The following is a 25253-nucleotide window of genomic DNA, read 5'->3' as shown; positions in this document are numbered from 1 at the left end:
TCTGGGGACTCACTCAGTTGGGACCAAGCTCTCAATGCCCTCCTCTGGCCAGCTGGTGAACTTGGGCAAATGACTTCTTTAAATCTCAGTTTCTTATCTATAAAATGAGGCTTTTAATAAAATCCCTCACAGGGCTGCTGGGGGGTATCATGGTGATGATATTTATAATAATAAGAGCATTTATGGAATGATCCTATATGCCCAGTTCTGCTCTGGGTCCAATGTGCAGAACTTAATCTTCACAAATGCTTGGTGAGGTAGGAATTGTTCCCCTTTCTTTCTTTCTTTTTTTTTTTTTTTTTTTTGTATCAGGGATTGAACCCAGGGGCACTTAACCACTGAGCCACATCTCCAGCCCATTTTATTTTTTATTTTGAGACAGAGTCTCACTGAGTTGCTTAGGGCCTTGCTAAGTTGCTGAGGCTGGCTTTGAACTTGTGATCTTCCTGCCTCAGCCTCCCGAGCTTCTGGGATTATAGGCGTGCACCACCATGCCTGTCTTGTTCCCATTTCATTGATGAAGAAGCTGAGGCAGAGGTAGATGACTGGGATAAGAACACACACAGCTGGGCTCCAGAGTGGTTCTCTTAACCCATGATTTTAAAAATAAGACTCTTGGCCCAGAACCTTGCCCTGAGTAGGGGCTCGGAAGTGTACTCCCACCACCTCCCTCTCTGGGAGGAGCAGGCTGTTCACTCATGGCCTCAGCAGTTTGGTTTGGAGAGTTGGAGTGGGGAAGTGGGCTGAGATGCTGGCCAGCCTCCTTGGGAGCCCTGCAGCTTTCTGAGGCTGCTGGGAGTGGGGAGTGTGGGCTGTCCCACCTACATCTGACCTGGGATTTAGAAGGCAGTGGCAGCCCCTGTGCAAAGGGGAGATGTCGCCAGGGAGGGACTCAAGAAGAGGATTAGAGAAGGTTGGGGGTGGGGGTTAAGAACAGAGTCCCATTGAAGAAGGCTCAGGCACCCCCTATGTAGTAACTGTTCACTCTGCCCAGCCTTGCTTGGCCCTGGTGCCATCTGGATTGAGGCAGTAGGCAGTGGATGTGTGGGGCTGGAGTGGAAGTGGGGAACAGGACCCCGGTCTCCAGGAAGCCCGACTGTGCAGGGCTTGGCTGCCCTGGGGCTGGGCAGACCTGGGTGCAGATCCTCCCCATTTCATTTGCTTGTCCTTTGACCTCTCTGGGCCTCAGTGATCCTCCTCAGCATAATGGGTCAGCAGGTCCAGCCTTCCAGGGTTATAGGAGGATTTGATAGAGTAATGCTTGGAGCATGCCTAGTGCTATGCCCATTGTATACAATGTGGTTTAGAGACCATTATCATTAAGGCCATTAGAGACCATCATTATTAAAATTGGATAGAGAGGGGGAGCCAGCTTTAGGGTGGACCCAAGTCTCTGGCCCTGATATTCAAGGCATTTTTGCCTAACCCAGCCACCCCTTCTCATGTCTCCTCATCTGTATAATCATCTGATAGTTAAGATTGCAGGGTTTAGCTGGGTGCAGTGGCACATGCTTATAATCCCAGCCACTCGGGAGGCTGAGGCAAGAGGATTGTAAGTTCAAAGCCAGCTTCAGCAACTTAGCAAGATTGGAAGCAACTCAGTGAGACCATTTCTAAATAAAATACAAAAAAGGACTGGGGATGCAGCTCAGTGGTCGAGTGCCCCTGAGTTCAATCCTCAGTACCAAAAAAAAAAAGATTGCAGGATTTGTAGCCAACAGCCAATGTTAAATTTAGGCTCTTCCCCTCATGATCTGGGTGACCCTGGACCAGTTACATAACCTCTCTGTCTCTTAGTTTCCCTAGCTATAAAAAGGGAAGGCAAAGTATCTGTGCCACTGGGTTATTGTGAGGATTAAATGAAACGATCCAGGAGAATATCCAGAAGAGTGCAGGCGGCGGCGGGGGCTCATGGGGCTAGCGGTGGTTAGCTTGGTTAGCTGGTTCGCTGCTGGTTATGTTGTTTAAATTCTCTCCCCACCTGAGCATGTGCAGGGCCTTCATGCTTCCACACCCTCATGCTGTTCCCTCGGCCTGGGCCATGGACCCATCATCGCCTCTCCCCATCCCGAGCAGGTCGAGTTCACCTTTGTCATTTTCCCCAGACGCAGGTGTGGGGAGGGGTGGAGGGAGGCTGAGTGTGAGGACCTCCTGCCTAGCCTCATCAGCCAGGATGCGCTCAGAAAGTGGCCTCATGTGTTCGGGGCAGGGATGGCGGCAGGATCGCTGAGGTGGAGAGAAGGCCTAGGAGCCGCTGGCTTTGGCATCTGGCTGCCTGTGCAGCTAGAGAAGGCCGGGATGTCAGAGTTTCCATGGGAGCGGGCAGAGGCCAGCAGGCAGCTGGAGGAGAGAGTGACGCAGCTGTCGGCCTCGCTGCCAGGTGGGCTGGCTGGGCGTCCCCTGCCCAGCCACCCAGGAGTCACGTCTGGGTCTGGATTCCAGCCCTGGCTCCTCTGTATAGAGTGTGACCTGGATTAGGCCTGTTGACAGAGTCCAGCACCATGCTTGGTTGAGGCAGAAATGGGGACCTGGCCATCCAGGGTTCTGACCACATCACTGCCCTGCTCAACAACCTTCCGTGTCTCTCCATTGATTTCTAGAGACATGCAAATGTGCACTCAGGGTCCTTCCTGTCCTGTTCTGACTTTAGTTCCTGCTGGTCCTCCCTGACCCCACAGCACTCTGGCTTTCCTGTATCTGCCAGGTAGCTTCCGACAGCCTGAAATTCTTTTTCTTACTTTGTCTGCCTTTCAGACTCCTACTCACCCTTTAGGATCCAACTCCAGTGTCCCCTCCTCCATGAAGTCTTCAGGGGGAGCTCACAGAGGAGGGAGTGTTCCCTGCTCTGTGTTTCTGATGCCCCCAGCTTCTCTATGGCAGGTTAAGGTACGGGGCAGAGACATGTGGCCCTGGGTCCCCAGGGAGTAGGAGCTTTCCCAGCAGGGATCATTCCCCAGAGTAGAGACCGTCCACAACCAGGTCTGACACAGGGAAGGGACCCTGACACACAGAAGAGGTTTCCTCAGCCTGGGCCTCCGGACAGAGCATTACCTCCAGGCCAGGTCCCCAGCATGCACTGCCGAGGGTGCTTGGAGGGAATGAAGAACAGGCAAGTGTGGCACTTCCGGAGGGGAGTGCCTGAGGTGGCAGGTTGAGGCTGGGGCCGAATTTCCAGCGGGCTCCTGGGAAGAAGGCAGCAGGCCTGGGGTGTCTGTGGGTCAGGGCAGAGGCTTCCTGGGCTTCCGTTTGATTGTTTGTTTTTGACACTGGGGATGAACTCATGGGTTCTCTTCCACTGAGCTAGAACCCCAGCACTTTTTAGTTTTTGTTTTGAGACAGGGTCTCACTAAGTTGCCAAGGCTGACCTCAAACTTGTGATCCTCTTGCCCCAGCCTCCCATGTTGCTGAAGTTACAGGTGTGCACCACTTTGCCTGAATTCCTGGTGTCTCCTCCCTGCTCCTTTCGTTCATCCTCAGGCCCTGCCTCTGCTGGGACCTTCCCAGGCCCCTCCAACCTGAAAGGTAAGTTAGATTTGGTGTGGGGTTTTCTGATATCCCAGGCTGGATGAGGCCTGTGCTTCTTGTTGTCCTACCTCTCTCCCTTCTGCTGCAGCAGAAGCTCCTCCCAGGCCCAGGGTATCCTTGTGGCAGGCCCTCTTGCAGGTGACCTCAACTCCCTGCGGCCTGTTCTGTAAAACTCCAGCCCAACTCGGAAGCAGCTTTTTCTCATTTGTGAACTATTTCTCCCTGCTCCTTGGCGCAGCCGTGTTTGCTTGGCCTGGTCTGGGTGCAGTGGCCTGGCCACACTCCCGCCGGGCCCCCTCCCTGCCCAGGCCGGCCCCCTCCTGCTGCCGTTTGCCGCCACCATGTGGGGAAGCCGCGGAGGCCCAGGAATCTTGGCAGGCTGGGGCGCAGCGGGCGCGGGTGGCGCTCCGGAAAACGCTGCAAATGCGAACCAGAAGGCGAGGACGCGGGGCAGCGAGGGGCCCCGCCTGCAGGCCTGGGCTGGGCAGCGGCCTCAGGTCCGTCCTGGTCAGAGGCTCACTGCCTTTGCACCCATGGAGACCCGAGCCCCTTGGTGGGGAAGAGCCAGTGACCCTGGCTGCTGACCTCAGGATCTGTGGTTGTCCTGGTCCTGCCCTGTCTTGACCTCTACAGGCTCATCTGTCCCTGCCAGGCCGTCCTCACCTCCCTGGATGCTCCATCTCCCTGGGGATGGTGGGGCGTCCAGAGTCAGAGATAAGCAGAGGCCAGGGCCTGGGAAGTGAAGGCGGCCACCTGCAGGAAGGGAGGCTCAGCCCCTCGCACGCTCAGAGCTGAGAAGGATGCAGGAAGAGCCACAGAGAGACAGGGGCTCCCACAAGTCACCCTGGGGCTGAACTGAAGTGGGAGGTGGATGGTCAGCCCTGAAGCCCTAGCTGCAGACCTGAGCACCTGGGTAGTGTCAGCCTCCATAGGCAGGGCAGGGTGGCTGCAGGGAAGAGGGGTGCCCTGGAGGAGGGAGCCCATCAAGGCTGCTTGGAGGAGGAGGCCTTTGGACTGGGTCTCAAATGTGGCAACGTTTGCCCTGGAGGAGAAAAGCAGAAAGGAGGGGCAGAGGGGGTCACGCTGGTGACGAGGTTACGGGGAGCAGTGGCAAGTCTGGGTGTCTGGATTCTGGGGTGCTGGGGTGGAGCCCAAGGTGCCTCTCACTCCCTAAATGTGGGTGTCCCCAAGGGGGAGTGGCAGCCCCCCTCCAGGCTGCAGCAACCCTCCATGAACTGGACCGTGATCTACGGCACGTGGCTCTCCCACAGACCTGCAGGTAGTCTTCCTAGTCCAGACACCTGCTCTCAGCTAGGACTGTGCCACCATCACTGCCCCTCTGGACTTGCTGGACTCTGACCTGTCCTTCAAGCCTTCTTCTACTTCTGCTTCCAAAATCGAGGTCCCTGTGGTCTGGGTACCTCCCTCACCAGGGTGAGGGATGTTGGGCTCTTGGGTGGAGCTGAAACCTGGTAGGAGCAGACAAGATGGGAGAGGGCACACTCCTGTCCTGCCATCAACCTGGGTGACGAGGGGGTCCCCAGGCAGCCCCACCCCAGCCTGGTCACCTCCCTCCATGGTCTAGCTCCAAGATTCCAGGCAGCCTTTGCCTTTGGAGCAGCCCTTAGCCATGCGCTAAGGTGAGCCTCACGGTGATCCAGCAGACAGGGCTCTCTGCTCGTGGGTGCCAGACCGCCAAGTCCCTGCCAGACCATGTGCGGCTACTCAGGCATCATCCAAGGAGGGCATGTCAACCTGAGGGAGCATGAGTGGATGTGGCCCGTGGTGCTGGCCTTTCAGAGGGTTTGGCAAGTGACCAATAGCTCAGGATTTACAGAGACTGAAACTCAGAGATCTAGGCAGAAGGATGTGGGAGAGGACAGAGAAAGACGGTCACTGATGGAGATGGTTGGGCAGATGGGTTTGTGACACAGGAACACGAGATGCCGGAGTCACCCTGTGACAATCTGAATTCATCAGCACAACATGGAGGAAGGGGCCAGCGCACACCATGTGGCCCATGCATCCCCTCTAGTCCCCAGCCTCTCACACAACTCTCACACCTGGAGTGTCCCCTTGATGACCTCAGGGCTCAGCCATGCTTGTGCTGGCCACCAGGCTCTCTGCCCTTGCTGCCTGCTCCTTCCTCACCGGTCCACAGCCTGCCAAATCTAAAACGTGCCTCTTTCTTCAGAGAGCCACATGAATTGAGGAATGCCATGGACTTGACCCTGTCACCACTAGGGAGTTCCTGGGGACCTTAGAGCAGGGGAGAACCATGGGCAGAGCTGTGCCAACGGAGGGTCAGAGGCAGCGCCAGCTTCACCTGGAAGAGTGGTAGAGACGGAGATGCCCACCCACACCCCTGATTCAGGAAAGGGCCCAGGCATCTGTTTTCTAACTAATTGTCTTGATTCTGACACAGGCTAAAGTTTGAGAAGCATTGTTGGGGGTCAACGTAGGATAGGTTGAAAATAGAAGCTGGGCTTGGGGGTAGGGTAAGAGACTTTTATAAATATCCAAGTGAGGATGTAGCAACTTAAATTTTCTTTCTTTTTCTTTCTTTTTTTTTTTTTTTTTGTACTGGAGATTGAACTCATGGATGCTCTACCACTGAGCCACATTCCCAGTCTTTTTCATTATTTTGAGACAGGGTCTCACTAAGTTGCTGGGGCTGGCCTCCAACTTGCAATCCTCCTGCCTCAGCCTCCTGAGTCACTGGGATTGCAGGTATGCACCCCCCACACCCAACTAGTAATTTAACAAGCTACTGAATGGCTGGGATGTGCTGGGGGGAGTACAAGGTCTGTATTAGGGCAGAGGGTATGGGGAAGAAAAAGAAGTGAGAGAAATAAAAAAGAGGAGGCAGAGTCCACAGGATTAGACTGGATATTTTAGTGAGAAAGGAATAGGGATGTCATGTACAGTTGTGTAGGTTGGTTATTGAGTGAGAATATTCAAGAAGGGCAATAAGGAAGGGCTGAGTTGACTGGGAGGATGGGCGGCCTTTTCTAATTGGACAAAGGCATTGAGAGACTCTTCACTTCCCTGTACTGAAAAAAGGGTCAGAAGCAATGTTCAGATTTTCGGCCTGGCCACTGGGGGTGGAGAAGTAAGTAATGAGTGAGAAAGAAATGACAGCAGTGTGGGTGGAGGCATTGGAGGGACTGCCTGGCCGACAGTTGAACACCCGACTCTAAGGCTCAGGGGAGGTCGGAGCTGGAGACCAAGTGAGAGTCCTTGGTGATGGGACAGGAGCCAGGGGAGCTGGGGAACTGGCCAGAGCGGAGGCTGCAGGAGACACATCCAGAGGAGGGACAGCAGGCCTGAGCCAGCTCCTGGGGGCGGGCCTGGGTCTGCAGGGTAGGCAGAGGAAGGGTGCAGATGAGAGGAAAAGTCTCTGAAGGCAGGAGTGACAGGGTCCAGGGCAAGGTCACCCTGGTGAGGTGCACGTGGACTAAGAAGTCGTGACGTTCCTTCCAGAGCTACACTGGGGAGGGCTTGAGGGCGTAGGTGGCAGGGAGGGGGTTAGGCTGGTGTGGACATGTGGATGGACAGGCTGGAACCCAGGGCCAGGGAAGCCACTGACAGACCAGGGGAGGCCCCTGAGAAGAGGTGCTGTCCTGGGCCTTGTGTGGGAAGCAGGCCCCTTCTGCTGAGACCCAGGAAAGGGGGATGGGGGGGGGGCAGGGCTCCAGAAGCCTGGAGAAGTTGCTCGGGGGCTTGGAGTAGGTTATCTGGCCTAGTGGGTGAGGAGGGCATTCTGTCTGCTCTGTCCCAAGATCCACAATGCAGTCCTCGTCCTAAGCAGACTCTGGGGCTCATCTCAGGAATGGCAAGGCCAGAAAATGGTGTTTGTTGCAGAAGGTACTATCCTTTGGTGGCAAGTCGCTCTAGTCTTTGAAGGGATGAAAGAGAGATGTTGCTTAGTAGCAGGAGGGTTCTCAGAATGAAGGGAGGACTTCCTGACTATCAGGTTAGCTAGCCTGATAGAGGAACACACCTGGAAGGGCTGGTGGCTCAGGTGATCTGGGTTGTTTTTTTCGTTTTTTTGTTTTCTTTTTTTGTACTGGGAGCTGAACTCAGAGGTGCTTTAACACTGAGTTACATTTTTGGCCTTTTTATTTTGAGACAGGGTCTTGCTAAGTTGCCCAGCCCCTGGACCTTGCAATCCTCCTGCCTCAGCCTTCCGAGTTGCTGGGATCACAGGTGTGTGCCACAATGCCTGGTTTCAGTTCATTCTTTTTTTTTTTTTTTTTTTTAATATCAGGGATTGAACCACTGAGCTACATCCCTAGCCCTTTTTATTTTTTATTTTGAGATGAGTTCTCCTCTTGAAATGTTGTGTAGGGCCTTGTTAAATTGCTGAGGCTGGCCTTGAACTTGCAATCCTTTTACCCCAGTCTCCCCAGCCTTAGGGATTACAGGCGTGCCCCCCTCACCCCGCTGGGCTCAGTTAATTCTTTTACAGATGAGGCCAATGAGGGTGAGAGAAGTTAAGTCACTTGGCCAAGATCACCCAGTTGGTAGGTGTTCCAGCTGATTCCTGAGGCTGCCTGAACCCAGGAGGGCTTTAGGGAATCCCAGTCCTAGACCCTGATGGGGACAGCCTGAGCAAGAAATGCTGTGATCTGGTGAGAGACAGACTGGGCCGGATGTTGGTACGGGGTGCAGGTTGAGTCAGGGCTAGAGAGCAGGAAGAGAAGCCCAATGTGGTGGCGCTCGCCTGTCATCCCAGGGACTGGGAGGCTGGGGCGGGAGGATGCCAGTTTAAAGCCAGCCTCAGTATCTTAGCAAAGCCCTAAGCAACTTGGCGAGACCCTGTCTCAAAATAAAATATAAAAAAGGACTGGAGATGTGACTCAGTGGATAGGAGCCCCTGGGTTCAATCCCCAGTACCAAAAATGTAAAAAAAAAAAAAAAAAAAAAAAAATTTAAAAAGAGCAGGGAGAGCGTAGAGAGGAAGAAAGAGTGGAGAGGAGGCTCGGGGACGGAGACGGGAGGCACCGGGCGGGCCGCGGGCAGCCGGATCCCGCAGACATGTCTCCGCCACAGGAAGCGTCTCATAGCATACCTGTGGTTTGGCCGCCGGGGCCGCCCCGGCGCTCCCACCGCCCCTCGCTGCAGCCGCCCGGCTGCGGTGGGCGGGGGGCTCGGAGGGCGGGCCCGCCCCAGGGGTCTGCGCGGCTCCTCGCCTCGCCTGAGCTGTTGGGCCACGTCGCCGCGCCCCCGCTGCGCTGTCCACAGGGAGCCTGGAGTGAGGCCTGGGCCCCTCCGAGTCGGACCGCAGAGCCGCATCCGAGGAGTGGGCAGGCCTTTCAGTCCGTAGCATCACTGGGCCTCTGCTACTCACCCCGGGACAGGAGCCTGCGGGAGAGGGGCTGGTGAGAAGGGTCACGTTAGCCATGCGCCTGCCCTCCCTGGGCACTTCCAGGGAGGGGTCTGCCTTTTGCACTTCTTTCTTCGGAGGCCCGTTTCCAAACCCCTTGGTCTCAAAGTCCCAGGAGCATCCCCTGCTCCAAGCCAGTCTCCTTGGCTTCCCTGGGAGGAGGCCAGGCTGCCACAAAACGCTGACTTGGACGAAATGCTGTTTTACGGGGATTTGTTGAAAAGGGGGGAAATCCCCGTTAAGGACTTGCAGCTGTCCAAACACCGAGTCTACCCCGCCGCCGCCACTGCTCAATCCCCTGAATCAGCGTCTCCTGAATGTGTCCCACCTCCGACAGGCTCCAGCCCCTGCCTGCCCTGCCCCCTTCCTGTCTTCACTTCCGGAGGTCACCAGAGAGGGTGATCGCTTGCCCCAAGGTCACTCAGCCAGTCATGGACAGAGCTTGCTTGAGCCTCAGGACCTGACCCCTAACCCCTGGTCCCCTGGCCCCCTGCTCCCCTGCTGGAATTGGTAACGGGAGAGCAAAGTGCAAATGAATCCAATCGGTCTACCTTTTGCTCCTCCATTACGGAGCAGGTTGTTTTTAGTGAGGGAATCTAAATGTCCTCACCTCTTCCCATTCTAGCCCAGATGACCCCTCTGGCCAGGAGAAGGGGCTTCCTGGGCAGATGTGACGTGTGTCTGTGAGAAGTCTGAGGAAGGGATCAAGCGAGTTGTTAGTGTGCTCTTTAAACCCTATGGTGAATTGAGTATGCCAAGCATTTTGGAGCATTGCCATGTGCCAGCCAGGCCCCGAGCTGGGCATGGAGTTGGGGGAGCCACAGAGTCAAAGAGCGATGACGGGCACCACAGGCAGCAGAGCCCGAGGAAGGCATGCGACGGGCTTCCCCAGCATGCAAGAATAAGGCAAGTCATGGTCGTGGAGAAGCGGTCAGGGCACAAAATCTGCAGAGGCCAGAGTGTGGTGGGGAGGGAGTGACAGACAGGAGGCGGGTGGGTGGGGCCTCATGGTGATTGGCAGAGTGACTGCCCCGCCAGACTGCCCTGTTGTGCAATTGCAAGGGCATCATTTCTTTCTGCAGCCCCCTGAACAGGCTCACCACACCCTTCTCACTGTTGTGGGCTCATTTCCACCCCCAAACCCATGCCAGCCTCCCCTCTAGGAGTTGCAGTGCCTGCCCCGCTAACCCACAGGTGCCACCTGGAGCTGGGAGAGCCTCTCCTCTCAGCTGGCCAGTACCCCTGCAGCTTCAGCTCTCTGGTCTCACTCTCCCTCCCCCCACCCCGGGGCAGGGGTCCTAATGGCCAAGAGCCCTGGTTCCTCACAGACCTCTGCCCCAACAGCACGCACGCGGCCAGTCTGCAGACGAGTCACACGTGAGCACTCTTCCCCTGGATGCTGGGGGAACTGAATCACCTGTTTGCTAAACGTCTGGGCTGTGCCTGACACCCCATCTCAGGTGTCACCCTCATTTCTCTCCTCACTTGCAGAAATCCCTGCTCTGGGGGCAGGCTTCTGACCCGGTCCCCGACCTCAGCAAGGGGGTATGTGTGTGTGTTCTCGTTCTCTCTCTCTCTCTCTCACACACACACACACACACACACACACTCACAGAGTTTGTGGGAGGTGCTGTGAGGTATGGGGTGTCCCTCCAGGGACACTTCCTGGAGGACCCCCATTACCAAAGAGGAATGAAAGGAGGGCAGGTGCTGAGGAGCCCTACTCCCAGCTGGCCCCGGGGCTCTTCCTTTGGCACCCTGCCTGCGTGGGCATCCTCTGGTTGCACCCTCCATCACCCCCACAATCCTCAGAGCCAGGGCAGTCCTGGGTCCTCCTGTGTTGGTGTCATGATGTTGGCCCTGGCCTATTCAGGCCAGAAGCTACTCTCTGCACTCCCTCTGCTTCCTCTACCTGCTCTGCCCCCACCCCCACTTTCCTATCCTCCATCTACTCACCAGATAGAATCTGGCTCTGTACATGTGTGAGCACCCCCACCCCCGCCAGTGCCCATGAAGGAGGTCCTTGCCCCACAGTACTCTGGAGAGATGGCATGGCACGGTGATGAGGCTGGGCTGTAGCCAGGCTGCCTGAGTTTAGGTTCTGCCCGTGGTGCTGTTGATGGAGGACTTCTCACCCCCTTTCCTCATCTCTGAAACAAGGACAGCACTGGTGAAATGTCAAACGTTAGCGCAGTGCCTCACGGAGCCTCTCCATCAGCACTCTCCAGCCTGTGCAGTGTGTCCTCATTGAGTTCTGGATTAGCTGCAGCAATGTAGGCAGGTGACCTGTGCTGAGGGCAGGCCCTGGAGGAGGCTTCAGCTCTGGCACAGCTGAGTCATATGTCCCTGGGCAAGATTTTTATGATCTAGGCTTCTATTTCTTTCTTTCCTTCCCTTTCTCTTTCTCTCCTTCCTTCTTTTCTCATGCTGGGTTACAAGCTAGGGTCTCATGCATACGAGGTGACTGCTCCTCTGATGAGCTGCTCCCCAGCCCCAAGCTTCCTCTCTACACCTGTGGAATATGGCACCCGAGTGGCCATTGCATGAGCCTCATGGGCCTCTTGAGAGAATAAGCTTGAACCTGCCCACTCCAGGCACAGAAGCTGAGGTCCCTAGTAGGGTGAGGGGAACCCAAAGCAGGAGGTGAGGGAAGTGGGACTTTCCTTGGGTGTGAAAAAATGCCAAATAGTCCTTTATTGGAATGATGGGCACCATGTCTCTGCTCATCACAGTGACCCTGAGAAGCAGGAGCTTAGCTTGTTTTGAGCCCAGCATGGTGGCACATACCTGTAGTCCCGTCCCAGCAACCCAGGTGGCTGGGCAGGAGGACTGGAGCCAACCTGAGCAACACAGTGAGACCCTGTCTCTAAATCAGCCAGCCAGCCAGTCAGTCCATTGTATGATCTAGCACGTTTTGCTGAACCATTCTTCCCTTGATGAATGCTTGGGTGGTCTCTACATTGGGTTATTGTGAAGAACACTGTGACAAGGTTCACATACAAATTCTGTATATGATGAGGAAGCCGCTTGTCCAGACACCCGCCCCCCGGACCTCTGGGTGAGTGGAAGACTCAGGCTGGCCACTGACCCCAGAGCCTACCCCTCTCCCCACACAGGCCTGGTCCTCTTAGCTCGACTAACTGCTGTAACGGGTAAGTCGGGACACAAAGGGTTTGGGGTGAACTGTTGGAATGTGTTATAGAGGAGGGGGCGACAGCCCCCTGGGCCTTGAAGGATGAGTCGGAAGTGAAATGAACATTGCAGGCAGAGGAAAGGCAGGTGCAGAGGCCCTGAAGTGTGAGGCTGCCTGTGGTATGGGACCTGTAAGTTGTGGGTTACTGGGGCAAAGGGTCGGGGAGAGAAAGGGGCAGTAGACCATGGGGTTGGAAATACAGGCACAGAACAGACTGAAAAGGCCTGGGGCTTTTTCTGCCATCTTGCTGTGCCCTCGTGATGGTACATATGAATGTTCTGACTGGAACTCAACAACTTCAACAATGTTGAGAAGAGGCCAACGCTAGGTTCATACTAGACTGTTGTCCAAAGTCATCATCTGGTTTCTTCCTGTGACGATGAAGCAAGGTTCCATTGGCAAGTTTGAAATCACTGCGGACGACAGAGCTGGGGAAACTGAGAGCTCACAGGCTGGTTAAGGCAGGAGTGAGCCCCTGATTTGGTGTGCATCTCAGAGACCTAGAAAAATGGCAGAAGAATCTGTTCCTTTCCCACCAGTTTGTTTTCACTGTACTAATAACCTCAGCTGCAAGATCAACACACACAGGAGATGAAATCCTGGGATTCTTTTTCTGGGGATGTAAAACATTCATACAAATAAAATGTCTCAATGGATTTAAAAAAAAGAGGCCTTGAATACTAAGGCCTTCTACTAAGCACCAGTAAGCAGTACAGACTTATCCTGAAGGCAGGGCCATCTCAGGCTGCTCAGAAGGCCATCAACATAACATGGAGTTGCATAGACCTGTCAGATACCAGCTGTGTTTTCTAGAGACCTTTGCTTTAGTTTTAACATCTAGAAAATGGGGATGAGAATTTTTTGTAAGTTTTGTGAGAATTAAATGAGTTCAGATCTCTGAAGATCTCAACTCAGTGCCTGGCAGAGAACTGGTCTGGCAAATGGTAGTGGGGGTTGTCATCAAAGGGTTTTCAGTAGGGAACATGCTGAAGTCAGACTGGCGTTCTAAAAGGCACATCTAGCTGCAGAGAGTGACTGGTCTGAGGGAGGCTGTGGTCCCAAGGAGGGTGGATCAGCCTGGAGGTGGTAGTGGGTTTGGAGAACCATAGCAGGCAGAGGTCTAGAACTAGCTTCTGTAGGCCCCTGTCACTTTGGGAGTCACTCATAAATAATATCTAAATTTGGATCTTCTGCTGGGTACAGGGTTGCATACCTATAATCCCAGCAACTCAGGAGGCTAAGACAGGAGGAATGCAAGCTTAAGGACAGCCTGGGCAACTTAGGGAGACACTGTCTCAAAATAAATAAAAAAGAATGAGGATGTAGCTCAGTGGTAATGTCCCCCTGGGTTCAACCCCTAGTACCCACCAAAAAATAAATAAAAATAAAAATAAAAAATTAAATAAATAGATTAGGTTGAGCTGTGTGTGGTGGCACACGTCTGTAATGCCAGCAGTTCAGGAGGCTAAGGCAGGAGGATCACAAGTTCAAAGCCAACCTCAGCAACTTAGTGAGGCCCTAGGCAACTCAGTGAGATGAGACCCTGTCTCTCAATAAAATACAAAAAAGGGCTGGGGCTGGGGCTCAATGGTTAAGTGCCCCTGGGTTCAATCCCCACTATCAAAAATAAGTAAATAAATAAATTTAGATCTTCCTGTGAGCCCCTGGGCTGGTACCCAACCACCCAGGGGCTGGCTTGATGGCCTCTGTTTCTCCCTGCAGCACGCCCACGGACGCCATGCGGGGGGCTCTGACACCTCTACCTTCCTTGCTGCTGCTGCTGCTGCTGCTGTTGGTGTGTGGGCCACGGGTGACCTCTGGCGGCGGGGCTGGTGGGGCAGCAGGCTACGCTCCGGTGAAGTACACGCAGCCCATGCAGAAAGGACCGGTGGGACCACCCTTCCGAGAGGGCAAAGGCCAGTTCCTGGGTGAGATCTCCTGCCCCACAGTGTCTCAAACTAATCTTGACACTCGCTGTGAACTCCCTGATCTCTACCAGACCCTCGAAGCCTTTCAGTCCTTGCGAAAATTTTCCCATCTCTGCTTTTATTTCTGAGGCTGGTCCAGGGCCTGTCAGCCCTGGAGTGCCAGGAAGCAGGCTGGCCCAGTGCAGGGGGTCTTCAGATGGGGCTGGGCCAGAAGGTGTAAGTGAAAGTGTGTGGGGGTCGGTTCTGTTCCAAGGCTCTGGTGCCCCCTGGTGGCCCTTCTGCTCCCAGGTCATGCAGAAATGAGTCATCTAAGCTCATGGGGAAGGCTGGGTGCTGGGAGCCCTGGGGGAAAACACCCTGAAGCCCCCAAGATGGCTGCTGGACAACACCTGAATTCCATCTTCCATTAGAGCAGAGAGGGATAGCCAAGGGCGTGGTCTTCATGAGCACATGCAGAGCCTTGTTCCAGCCCCAGGTGCTGGGTGCTTCACAGTGCCAGGGAAGAATGGGTAAATGGGGTCCTCTGTCTCTGCTGTTCAGGTCCCTCACTGTCCCATCTCTCTCTCTTTCTCTCTGTCTCCCTCAGAAATGCCTCTACCACTGCTGCCAATGGACCTGAAAGGAGAGCCAGGCCCCCCTGGAAAGCCTGGGCCTCGGGGCCCCCCTGGTCCGCCTGGCTTCCCAGGAAAACCAGGCACTGGAAAGCCAGGGCTCCATGGGCAGCCTGGGCCTGCTGGCCCCCCTGGCTTCTCTCGGATGGGCAAGGCTGGTCCCCCAGGGCTCCCAGGCAAGGTTGGACCACCCGGACAGCCAGGACTTCGGGGGGAACCAGGGATACGAGGGGACCAGGGCCTCCGAGGGCCGCCAGGCCCCCCTGGCCTCCCTGGACCCTCAGGCCTTACTGTCCCTGGAAAGCCAGGTGCTCAGGGGGCGCCAGGCCCCCCAGGATTCCAGGGGGAGCCAGGGCCCCAGGGAGAGCCTGGACCCCCAGGAGAACGAGGCCTCAAAGGGGATAATGGAGTGGGTCAGCCAGGGCTGCCTGGAGCCCCTGGGCAGGGAGGTGCCCCTGGACCCCCTGGCCTCCCTGGTCCATCTGGCTTAGGCAAACCTGGTTTGGATGGGCTGCCTGGGGCTCCTGGAGACAAGGGTGAGTCTGGGCCTCCTGGGATTCCAGGCCCTAGAGGGGAACCTGGAGCTGTAGGTCCAAAAGGACCCCCTGGGATAGATGGTGTGGGGGTTCCAGGGGTAGCAGGGGTGCCAGGGCCACAAGGCCCAGCAGGGGCCAAAGGGGAACCAGGGACCCGGGGTCCCCCTGGCCTGATAGGCCCCACTGGCTATGGGGTGCCAGGACTGCCAGGCCCCAAGGGGGATAGGGGCCCAGCTGGGGTCCCAGGGCTCTTGGGGGACAGGGGTGAGCCAGGGGAGGATGGGGAGCCAGGTGAACAGGGCCCACAGGGCCTTGGGGGCCCCCCTGGACTTCCTGGGTCTGCAGGGCTCCCTGGTAGACGTGGACCCCCTGGGCCTAAGGGGGAGACAGGACCTGGAGGACCCCCAGGAGTGCCTGGCATTCGGGGTGACCAAGGACCTAGTGGCCTGGCTGGGAAACCTGGGCTCCCAGGTGAGAGGGGACTTCCTGGGACCCATGGCCCCCCTGGACCAACTGGGCCCAAGGGTGAGCCAGGTTTCACAGGTCGCCCTGGAGGACCAGGGGTGGCAGGGGCCCTAGGGCAGAAGGGTGACTTGGGCCTTCCTGGGCAGCCTGGCCTGAGGGGCCCCTCAGGAATCCCAGGACTCCAGGGCCCAGCTGGCCCTATTGGGCCCCAGGGTCTGCCAGGCCTGAAGGGTGAACCAGGCCTGCCAGGGCCCCCTGGAGAGGGGAAAGTAGGGGAACCTGGCTCTGCTGGGCCCACAGGGCCCCCTGGGGTTCCTGGGTCCCCAGGACTCACAGGTCCTCCTGGGCCACCAGGGCCTCCAGGCCCTCCTGGTGCCCCTGGGGCCTTCGATGAGACTGGCATCGCAGGCTTGCACCTGCCCAACGGTGGAGTGGAGGGTGCTGTGCTGGGCAAAGGAGGCAAGCCACGGTTTGGGCTGGGCGAGCTCTCAGCCCAGGCCACGCCGGCCTTCACTGCAGTGCTCACCGCGCCTTTTCCCGCCTCCGGCATGCCGGTGAAGTTTGACCGGACTCTCTACAATGGCCACAGCGGCTACAACCCAGCCACTGGCATCTTCACTTGCCCTGTGGGCGGCGTCTACTACTTTGCTTACCATGTGCATGTCAAGGGCACCAATGTGTGGGTGGCCCTGTACAAGAACAACGTGCCAGCCACCTACACGTACGATGAATACAAGAAGGGCTACTTGGACCAGGCATCTGGCGGGGCTGTGCTCCAGCTGCGGCCCAATGACCAGGTCTGGGTGCAGATGCCCTCGGACCAGGCCAACGGCCTCTACTCCACTGAGTACATCCACTCCTCCTTTTCAGGATTCTTGCTGTGCCCCACATAACCCACAGTGGGGCCCTGCTGCCCTGGCCTCCTCCTCTTTAGTGGTAGAGCGACCTTTTCAGTTACAAAGACCTTCATTTAAAGAACAAATCCAAAGGCTGAACAGAGGCGGCGGTGGCCGTGGCCCAGGAGACTGACTTGCTTTCCCTTACGTGCTGGCTGATGTTGTTTCTGGAAGCGGCTGGCCTGAGTCTGTGCAGGGTTGGGGTCATCCTGTCCCTGTCCTGCCTGGTCTGCAGGTAGACCCAGGACACTCAGCCCAGTCCCCAAGTCCTGCATGCTGCTGGGCCCCTAAGGAGCCAAGGGACTGAGCTCCCAGGCCATTTACCAGGGGAGGCCGCCAGCCCTTCCTGCTGGCCACTGATGACACCTGCTCGAGGAATGGAGCATGGGCTCCCTCCCAGTCCTTGACTGGGAGTTCTTCCAGCTCCCCAGGGACCTCTGGCACATGACAGTGGGTTTTCTGAAGTTTTTGTTTCCCTTCGGGAGAAAAGGGAGAAGACAGGGGCCATCAAAGTGGTCAGTGTGGATACTCTACCAAAAATGTAACTCCAGAGTGATGTTGTGGCATCGGGCCTGCCTATGGGAGGGACAGTTCCCTGCTCCAGCTGCAGCCCAGGGGAAAGGTGGCCTGTGAGGGGTAGGGGTGGATCTGGGGCGGGATGGCTGCCCTTCACATTCACCTCCTTCTACCCAGCTGCCCTCACTGGCTCTGGTCTGGTTAGCGTGAGGGCAGTGAACAGATTCCTAGGTTGCCACTGCCTGGAAAGATCCAACTGGCAGGACTGACAGCAAACAGGAACACTCCTCCCACTCTCCTTTTGCCTGCTGGGGGAGCTAGCTGGTTTTACGAATTGTGAGGGGATCCTTGCCACCCACAGCCCAAGTGTCCCCAAGGCAGAGACCTTTCATCTGGCCTTCTGAACTAGGGGCACACAAACTTGGGGATGAAGAAGGCTCCCTCCTGCTTTTCCTTAATGAGAACCACATGGTGGGTTTGTGTGCCTACTAGAGGGGTTAATCTGTGGGGGCTTCCTCTCCTTCCACCCTCTGGTTTCAATTTCCTGTTCTAAGCAGGATTAGGGCCCAGGAGACCAAGGTTCTGAAAGAAAGGGTGCTAACAGGCCTGTGTGGAATGAGCTGGCTGCAGGTACTTCTGCCATTCTCCCCAGAGCACCTCTGCAGGAAACAGGCTTCCTCTTCCAACCCCTCAGCCCCTAGTTCAAGGTGAGAAGCTTAGCACCGGGGCAGGGATGGTGGACATTCTTGCTCATATAAGGACTATCTTTCATACCATGGTCAGAGGCCTCTCAGCCCTCACTAAGCCAGTTTGCTTCCCTGTACCAAGTGTAAACCTGGGTCATTCAACAAGCCACCTTGCTGTATGCTGATTCTGACCAACTCCAGAAGTGTGTGGAAGGTAGAGCATGATGCTGACTGCTAAGCTGTGGTCCCCAGGTTTCTGGCCAAATCTCTGTTCTGCCCACTTCACCGCAGGCCACTTGACTGCTCACTTTAGCTGTCAGAGGGAGAAATGCAAAGCTGAATTTGCCCAAGTGACCCTTTAAGAACAAAGTTTTTGACTGGGGTCATGATGGGTTTCTTTCTCCCTAACACCCAAGAGAAGGGTCTCAAAGCATACCTGGGAGGGTCCTTTGTTCTGTGGGTTGAAGCCACTAAAGTTTGATGTTAGGATCTGATTGGCAGAAATTGATCAGCTCCAACTGGGAGCCCAGGGAACCAAGTAGGCTCCATGGGAGCCAGAACAAAAAGCAAAACAGCGGTTTCGAGTTGAGCTTCTGCCAGATTTCATTCCCAAAGCCTTAGGGAAGGGTGGCTGGCATTTCTGAAATGTTTATGGGATTTGAGATGCAGGTGTCCACTTAACTGACTGGGTTTGATAAACAAGTCAGGTTTTAACTGAAAACTATGTTACCTTGTGCATTTTTATGTTCTGATTCTTAATTTTTTTTAAGATTAAGGTTAAATGTTTTCAACTAGTAATTTCATTTCTAACCTGGTACAGGAAGTTTAGTTCTCTACTTATCACATGCTGTGTCACAGATTTGGGAAAAATGCACTGGGGAATCAAAGAAAATGGGACTTCTTTTTAAAAAGAAAAACAACAGTATTGACTGTATTGACACAACCTCAATAAAACCTGTTGTACAAAATAGCACTGTGCTGAACTTGGCATTGGTGCAGAGGTATCTGGGAAGGCATCTGGGCTCTCCTCACCAGCTCCCCAACCCAAGATTCTGTCACAACAGAAATGCTGGACAATTCTATGCTGCTGAGGCTTTGCACCAAGAAAATGCCAGAGGAGGGCAGTGGCTAGAACTTGGGAAACGGATCGAACTTCACTGGAACATTCCTGTGGACTCTCAGGGGCAGTGTAGCATGACAGCCGGCTCAGGACCCCAAGGGCCAAGTTTCAACATCTGATACAAATTATGAATGAAATCATGAGTCTGCTCCTGAGGGTGGGGCTTGTGCCAGGTCAATGCTAAAGACAGGGCTGGGGGTTCTGTGCTGGGCAGAAAGCACCCCTTCACAGCCTGCCAGGCTCAACAGCAGCATGTTCATCTCTTTCTGGCTCCCGGAACTGAAAAAATCCATGCCCTGAGAAGTCCTGTGGTATGCTCCAGCCTGACAGAATCCCATCTTGGCTGAAAACAGACCAGCTCAACAGTCCCAAGACTCCAGGCCACAGAGAGGCACATCATCAAGCCTGCAAGAATGCTCAGAGAACATCCCCATGGTTTTAAGGGAGGTATCTTCTTTTCAATTGTCCTTTCTTTAAAATGTGCTGTGCAAAACTTCCCGGCAGGACAAGGCCATTGGCTGGGCCTTAAGGAGGTATATAGCACTCAGCCCACACAGGTCACCTGGGATGACGCACCCACCACTCAAAGCTTGGCAGTCTGGTGACAGGTGTCCTCTGCATCCTTCTACAGGGCTCCCATTCCTGGCCCAACTGGGCCTGGGTCTTGTTTGGGAAAGACAGGTTCCAACGGCAGGAAAATCTGGCTCGTTCCTGTCCACTATCTCTGGCAAAATACCTGGCCCACCTACCTGGGCCCCTCTAAGTAAATTCCAACAGGAAAAGCCACCAAACCGTGACTGCTCTGCCCTTCCTAGCACAACAGTGAGGCTAGCTGCAAGAAGTGGGGACTGTGCCTGACAACACAGCAAGCAGCTTACTACCTTGGGGTCCCAATCCCCTAGGACAGTGCAGCCAACAGAGGCACAAGGCTTGAGGTCAGGTCACTGAGAAAGAGACATAGGAAACCACTGGGATTTACCAAAAACTGTTTATTGCATGACTTCCACTGGAAGCTGTTAATAAGCCCCATCATAGCCAGGGACCAGGTGTGGACACAGAACAATTGGATGCAGGTGTCTCCCTTGATCCACATGACCAACTGGGGGGGCTCTGCCCAGTTAAGGGCAGGCTGTCTGAAATTGGCTAAAATCCAACAGGTAGAAACGATGCTACTGCAGATCATTTCCGCCTCCCCAAATCCCATGTTCTAGATAAAAAATGAAAATGCCACAAGTATCCTTCGAAAATAAAACCTGTCCTGGTCCCTCATGTCTCATTAAGGACCCCAGGGATGCCTTACGACTTGCAAGCCAGAACTCTGGCTCCAAGAAAGCATCAGTCCCTTGCTCACTGTTCCTGTGACCTCCCCAAAGGGTGCACTTGATCTGCATTGCAGGGAGACTGAGACAGGAGAGTCAGCTGAAGGGCCTCTGGGTTTCTGATCTGAGCCACATTTTGTACTGCTGGACATGACAGAGCCCCCACAGCTGTGGCCTTTACAGACTCTTCTGGAAGACTCGGTGCAGGCTCTGGGCCAGGACGTCTGTCTCCTCATAGCCCTCACAACTTTGCTGCCAGCTCTCTGGCACCTGATCCATCCCATAGTAAGCACCAGCAATTGCGCCAGCCATGGTGGCGATGGTGTCTGTGTCCCCGCCAAGTGAGATGGAATAGATGAGAGTCCTTTGGAGGTTATTGAAAGCAGAGGGGATCTCAGGGTCAGGCTCCATGCAGCGCAGGAAGCAGTAGATAGCAGTGGGCACAGACTCAAAGGCGGCAATGCCATTCCCTGCAGGAAGTCAGATCACAGAACGTAACTTGCCCCTGCCACCAGGCTTCTGTCCATTCATCACAGTCAACACCTGAGCTCCAAGCAGGACTGTGATTAAGATCATAGGCTCTAGAGCCAGATGACCTGAGCTAAAACCCTGCCTCCTTAGAACTGCCTGTGACTGGGAGTTACTTGACCACCAAGATTCCTGCTCTTGGATTTGACCCCTCAGTGTAGTGAGTAAAGGTGTCTCCCTCGCACGGGGCTGTTGTGAGGGTGAAGTGAGGTCCTGTCTGTGAAGCACTCTGCATTATGCCTAGTACACAGTAAAGGTGCTAGATAAGCAATAGCCATTACCACACTACCTGTAAAAACTGGCAATCAGTTGCCACTTCTGGGGACATTGATCTACAGAGCTGAAGGTGCTGTAGGTCTAGAGCAAGGCAGCACTGTGCTCACAACTCTGCTAGGAACCCCACAGAGAGTGGCTCTGGCTGGTCCAGCATCCCAGGGTTAATGTGATGGGAAGCCTAACTCCATGCCCCCTCCCCATGGGCCCTGAGCCCCACTGGCCCCAGAGAACAACAGGTGTGGGGGGAACCAATTGCCACCAGGGTCCACGCACCTAGCTCGGACACCACTTCCTCTCGGGTCACAGATTCCTGGTCTAGAAGTTCTCCAACCTTCTTCAGTCGGCTGGAGTATGGATGCTCCTCCATACCCAACCTGTGGGTTCAGGGAGGTTTCAGGGAGGTCAGAGTCAGCAGGGTGGAGACACTGGGCAGGGGGAGGACTCGGGTGAGTAGGCTCTTGCTCAGTACAGGTGCCTGACAAGGAGTGGGAGGGGGCCAGGTGCAAGCAGGTCAATTTGTTCTCTGGGATCCTGAGAGCACTGAAATCAGCCAAGGCAAAGGAGCTTCTTCCCACCCTTCCCTAAAGTTTGAAATGGAATAAGCCAGGTTTGGCTTTGCAGCCATGCCAGAGGCTCCCCAATCCCTGCCACATGCACGCTCAGACACGCCTCAGCCCTGCCTCCATCCCGTACTCACTCCCTGGCATCCAGGACGGCCTGGGTGTCCCCTTCCAGCTCCTCCATGTGGCCCAGGAGCTGCTCGAGGAAGTGCTCACTGGAGGACTCACCCTGCAGAGCCAGGTGCACAGCCAGAGCCTGCAGGACCGCGCCGTTGTAACCCAGGGAGGAGGCGTGGGTCAGCTGGGCTGAGAGCCGGGCAAACTAGGGAGAGGGGGAGCCGCTGTCACAGCCCACACTGCGGATGAGGAAGGGGAGCCCAGGTGCCAGCCTGCCCCCAATACCTTCTGCACATCCTGGACACTGCTATAAGCCAGAGGGATGCCTGCTACCCGCATGGCACCTCCATTGCCGTAGGAGCCTTTCCCATTGAACTGGGCCCGGGCAGGCTCATAGACGTCACAGCACTTGGGGCTCAGAAGCTTCTTGAAGACAGTGATTACTCCGGCCCCATAACCTCTGTCAGGGTCTTTCTTATACTCCTGGGCAAACCTAGTGCGGGTGAAGGGAAGCAGAACTGAGGTTTCTAAGATGCTTCTCAGTACTGAGAGAGAAGTCTGGGCTGGTTTGGAGACAGAGGCTACCTAGGGGACACAAGGCTGTACTAGTAGTGGAGACATTTTTAGCTTGGGAAGCTGTGTCAGCCAGAGAAACGGGTCCTGTTGAGGGTGCATGTCCTAAGCACACACAGACCTCATTCCTGTCGAGGGGCACAGTGACTGCCCGCCTGGTTTGTGCACCGTAGGACATCCCCCTCACCTGTGAGCCATGTCCACCTCATCAAAGGCCTCCTTGGCCAGCAGGGACTGCACGAGGGCCCTGGCCATGGCTGTGTCATCTGTGTAGTACAAGGTTTCTGTGGGGAGAGGAAAGGGTGAGAGGAAGCTGTAGGCCTTGGGGTGAAAGTCTCCTGCTCATTCTTCTTACAGGTAGCACATCTACCCTGACCTTCCATCAGCCTCTCCCTTTCTCCAAGAGCCCAGGATTTCAGCCTTGGGACTTTTAGTATTTCTTTATTCCAAGTCAGTCACATCCTGCTGGTTTCTGAAGGAAAACTTCCGCCCCCTTCTGTCTGCCATCATTGCAGTTCTTTTATTAATGACCTGCTTGGGCTGTCGGCAGGGACCCTGAAGTCTCCCCTATGTCCCCCACTCTTCAATGCAACATAATAGGCAGCCAGAGTGCAGCCTAAGAGTAGACCATCACCTTGCTCCTACTCTCCTGCTCAAAATGGTTCTGTTGCCTTCATGATGAGATCCTGATTGTGGTTGTGCCATTCAAAGCCCTTCCCAGCCTGACCCCTTCCTTCCTGGCGTACCTTCTATCCCACGGCTCCCTTGCACATCCTCAGAACCAATCCTGGCGCTTGGGTCAAGTCCTTCCCAGCTGGGGGTGCTCCCCTCCCTCCATCCTGCCTCATCTCCTTTCCTGCTGGCTGCCTGTGAGTGTTGCTGGGCACTTCTAACATGGCACACTTAGATTGGGAGGCACAGGGCTTTGGCCTTACCTGAGAAGAGACAATAACAGAGAATGAAGTGGACTCCCTGGTAAGCCCCCTTCCCACTCCCTGTATTCCTAGTCTACCCTCTCAGATATCCCAAGCCCAAACCCTTTCCCCTTGGGTAATCCTTCCCTCCTACTTCACAGGAAGAGTGGCTAACAGTTATCATACTCACAGCTGCACTTTCTATGCTCCCCACTGAGGGAGTCTGTCTCCCAGTCCAAGGTGAAGGCCACCCAAATCGGTTTTCTCAGGGGCCTTGCTCTTCCTTTGTGCCTTTTCTTTCATATCCTCAACCTCTCTTCTGAGGTGGAGCAGCCTCTATTCTCTCATTAGTCACTGTCCCCTGATCTTTCCTAAGGGACCACTTTTCTCCAATTCCAGCCCATGGGACTCAGGAGAGGCGCTGACCCCACCTCCAGCCTAATCAAACAGCGCATGTCATCCCTTGTTTAGGGATGGGTACAGGAGGGCAGCCAGGTCAGTGAGACTCAATCTGGGACTTTTCAGAGAACTGGAGCAAAGAGAAACTCCTTGCTGGAGCTGTTAGGGACCACCCTAGTGGGAGGGCTGCAGAGAGAGTGGATTCACCCAAGAAAGCTGATCTGAATGTCAGAGAGGAACTGAGCCTTGAGGAGACAGTTTGAATCCCTGGATTCAGCTCTGCATAGGGCTGACCTCTCTGAACGTCTCAGTTATGTCAGCCAATACACTCCCTTTTTGCTTAGACCATCTGAATTGGGGTTTCTGTCACTTGCATCCAAAGGGTCCTAAAACACCACTTAACCTAAAACATGCTTTTTCTTCATCTTAACATTAAATCAAAGATGAAATAAACGCCCATTTCTCCATCTTGTCTTCACCTCAATTACAGTTCACCTCCTCTCCTTCACATCTATCCATACTACTCTCTCTCTTCCCCTTTCCTCTTTAAATCACAGGAAATGCACTTTTAAGCCCAAACTTCCCCCTACTTAACTTCTCTGGACACCATGACAGTGTCTTCATCTTTAATTCCGTTCTGAGGTTTTTGCACCCTCCTGCTGTTTCCTACCTAAACCCCCCCCCCCCGCCCCGTCCCTTCTCCACTGCCTCTCACGCATGGGTGTTGGCCAGGGTTCTGAGGGCTTCCCTTCTTGTAATCCCACACGCTTTTCCAAGAATCACATCTTGCGCGCGACCTCAGACCTGACACCTGGACTGAGAACCGGGGTGATGGTCGACAATACAAATGGGGAAGAAAGGAAGGAGAGAGAGCTTTATCAGAGGGGCAGGCAGCGCACACCCAACAAAGGCCTGCGCGCGGGGAGCATGGTCGAGCCGGACCCGAGAAAGCCATGCCACATTAGAGAGGCAGGCGAGGGCGGCCAGGCGGGCGACACAGAGAAATGTGACTCTCTTCTAGGGTTTTAGGTGGGGGAGGCTTGGAGAGGGGCGGGGCTGGGGTGTATAGGTGGAAAGCACTGGCTGGAAGCACCGGACGAGGCGCGCTGCAGAAGCGCGACGCCAAGGCACCGGAGCCCCAGGTGTCTACGAGCCACAGGGTCTGGCGCGCCGCCTTGCCAGTCTGGTCTTAGTGCACATCACGGCGTCTCAGTCCCCTCGGGGTCGTAGTCCGCCTCCTCCCGAGGGTCCCTGCCGGCGGGCACAGCCCGCAAGAGCCTGGCCCGCCCCGCCCACCTTGCCCACCTGTCCGCGCGCTCCCGGGCGAGCCTGGCTCCGGCTCCAGGCTCTGCACGTGACGCAGCACTGACGTCAGGCTCACTGTGTCGTGCGCCTCGTAGATGGCGCCCACGCAGTCCCCGAGCAGCGCGCCAGCCAGGCAGCCTCGGAAGCGCGAGAGGGAACGGGCAGCCCCGGCTCCGCCGCCGCCCGCCGCCGCCATTGCTGCCGCCATCCGCGCGCCGGCCTGTTGCCACTTCCGGTGCCGTCTCCGCCGTCCTTCCATCCCGGTGACCCACAGCGCCCCCAGGTGGCCTGGAGCCTCCGTGCCGCCCTCGTTCCACAGCGCCACCCAGTGGCCGGAGTCGCAGCACCGCGCAGTTTCCGTCAGCCTACCTTTGGCACCCGAATTCTCCGTACTTGT

General features: G+C 55.5%; 2 protein-coding genes across 8 annotated transcripts in view; one reads left to right on the top strand and one right to left on the bottom strand.

Moving 5' to 3' along the window:
- COL8A2 (collagen type VIII alpha 2 chain) overlaps window positions 1-18713 on the top strand; it is a 23037-nt gene extending 4324 nt beyond the window's left edge. For 2 of the 5 annotated variants that reach the window (XM_079130339.1, XM_079130340.1), the window contains exons 2-4: window positions 3478-3522; window positions 13830-14035; window positions 14622-18713. In XM_079130339.1, the coding sequence (XP_078986465.1) occupies window positions 13846-14035; window positions 14622-16540 (2109 nt within the window). In that variant the 5' untranslated portion in view covers window positions 3478-3522; window positions 13830-13845 and the 3' untranslated portion in view covers window positions 16541-18713. Of the gene's footprint in view, window positions 1-3322; window positions 3523-13829; window positions 14036-14621 lie in introns of all 5 variants that reach the window. The other 3 variants (XM_079130338.1, XM_079130337.1, XM_079130336.1) reach the window with 3 other exon arrangements.
- On the bottom strand, window positions 6176-25253 carry ADPRS (ADP-ribosylserine hydrolase). Of its 3 annotated transcripts, none has more exons than XM_079130394.1 (6): window positions 24857-25253; window positions 22426-22522; window positions 21951-22158; window positions 21777-21870; window positions 8600-8892; window positions 6176-7423 (listed from the first exon to the last, which is right to left on the bottom strand). In XM_079130394.1, the coding sequence occupies exons 1-6, from the start codon at window positions 25113-25115 to the stop codon at window positions 7352-7354; spliced, it is 1023 nt and encodes a 340-aa protein (XP_078986520.1). In that variant the 5' UTR covers window positions 25116-25253; the 3' UTR covers window positions 6176-7351. The 3 variants fall into 3 exon arrangements, with proteins under 3 accessions (XP_078986520.1, XP_078986519.1, XP_078986518.1); XM_079130392.1 differs by lacking the exons at window positions 6176-7423; window positions 8600-8892 and adding exons at window positions 18132-20654; window positions 21262-21362 and having other exon boundaries at window positions 21686-21870; XM_079130393.1 differs by lacking the exon at window positions 6176-7423 and having other exon boundaries at window positions 7735-8892.

The sequence above is a fragment of the Sciurus vulgaris genome (genome assembly GCF_902686455.1).
Source record: "Sciurus vulgaris genome assembly, chromosome: 1".
In the NCBI taxonomy this organism is placed as follows: Eukaryota; Metazoa; Chordata; class Mammalia; order Rodentia; family Sciuridae; genus Sciurus; species Sciurus vulgaris.
Note: the sequence above shows the minus strand (reverse complement) of the source record. Positions and strands in the feature narration are given on the sequence as shown.